Source organism: Branchiostoma floridae, chromosome 3 (genome assembly GCF_000003815.2).
Source record: "Branchiostoma floridae strain S238N-H82 chromosome 3, Bfl_VNyyK, whole genome shotgun sequence".
NCBI lineage: Eukaryota > Metazoa > Chordata > Leptocardii > Amphioxiformes > Branchiostomatidae > Branchiostoma > Branchiostoma floridae.
The window spans coordinates 29,423,686-29,425,053 of record NC_049981.1 but is presented as its reverse complement, the minus strand read 5'-3'; the positions used below and the strand labels follow the sequence as shown (position 1 = coordinate 29,425,053).

The following is a 1,368-nucleotide window of genomic DNA, read 5'->3' as shown; positions in this document are numbered from 1 at the left end:
TGCAAAAAGGGAAGATACACACTTCTTCAGAGGGCGTGTGTTTCTCATGTGTCTCAGGACTGACCATCTATCTGCTTCTACAGACATCCTGTCCGGTTGCCATGGTGACAATAAACTGTCGCCGTCTCACATCAACGCAGAGGTGAAGAACGGGACGCCGACGGAGCCAACATCAGCGGCGACCCAGCAGTTCTCCATCAGACAGCAGAACGAGTTGTGGTACCAACTGGTGCTGGCTGGTAATTATGGGCTTAAGAGCTTTTGTGGAGATGTATTATGTATTGTGTGTATACATGTGTTTGTTTGTGTCTGTATGTGTGTGTGTGTGTGTGTGTGTGTGTGTGTGTGTGTGTGTGTTTGCGTCCTTATGTGTATGCCTGAGTGTGTGATGGTGTGACTGAGTGTTTCTGTGTATGCGGGCTTGTGTGACACTGTGTATCACACGTACAGTGTGTGTTTGTGTGTAATACTAATAATGTTTGTAAGTATGTGGCACCTACATGTACATATAATGAGCTGCAGTGCAATCATTCTGATACCTCAAAATGTTCCAAAGTTACAATAAAGACAGTATGTGTCTATGTGAGTGTGTGTGTGTGTGTGTACATGTGTTTGTATGTGTGTGTGAGAGAGCGCGTGTGTATGTGTGCGTTTGTGTGTGTGTTCCTAAGTTAAAATAAAGACAGTGCCTTCTCCCTCTCTCTTGTTGGTGACCAGGTAACTTGAGGGATCTGAAGTCCAAAGCCCTGTGCTGCTTCCCCTACCTCCTGGCTAAGTTGCAGTGTTCCTCGGTGTAGGAGCTGCTCCACTGTTTCAATGTGAAGTGTGTGCACGTGTGTGTGTGTGTGTGTGTGTGTGTGTGTGTATACCATGAGTTTCTAAGTTATAATAAATACAGTGCCTTCCCTCTCTCTTGTTGGTGACCAGGTAACTTGAGGGATCTGAAGTCCAAAGCCCTGTGCTGCTTCCCCTACCTCCTGGCTAAGATGCAGTGTTCCTCGGTGTACGAGCTGCTCCACTGTTTCAATGTGAAGTGTGTGCACGTGTGTGTGTGTGTGTGTGTGTGTGTGTGTGTATACCATGAGTTTCTAAGTTATAATAAATACAGTGCCTTCCCTCTCTCTTGTTGGTGACCAGGTAACTTGAGGGATCTGAAGTCCAAAGCCCTGTGCTGCTTCCCCTACCTCCTGGCTAAGATGCAGTGTTCCTCGGTGTACGAGCTGCTCCACTGTTTCCACGTGGCGTCGCAGCACGTCCTGGACGCTGAGGTGAATCTGGTCCTGCTGGCCATGGAGGCATCGATAAGCGCGCTGATCGCAGACGGGCAGCAGCTCGGAGCACAGCTCATTTCTAGACTCGTATCCATGA

General features: G+C 48.2%; 1 protein-coding gene across 1 annotated transcript in view; it reads left to right on the top strand.

Annotated features, from left to right (window-relative positions):
• LOC118411808 (NACHT domain- and WD repeat-containing protein 1-like) overlaps window positions 1–1,368 on the top strand; it is a 30,101-nt gene that overhangs the window by 11,615 nt on the left and 17,118 nt on the right. The window contains exons 11-13 of the mRNA XM_035814294.1: window positions 84–239; window positions 928–1,047; window positions 1,138–1,362. Coding sequence (XP_035670187.1) covers window positions 84–239; window positions 928–1,047; window positions 1,138–1,362 — 501 coding nt within the window. The remainder of the gene's footprint in view (window positions 1–83; window positions 240–927; window positions 1,048–1,137; window positions 1,363–1,368) is intronic.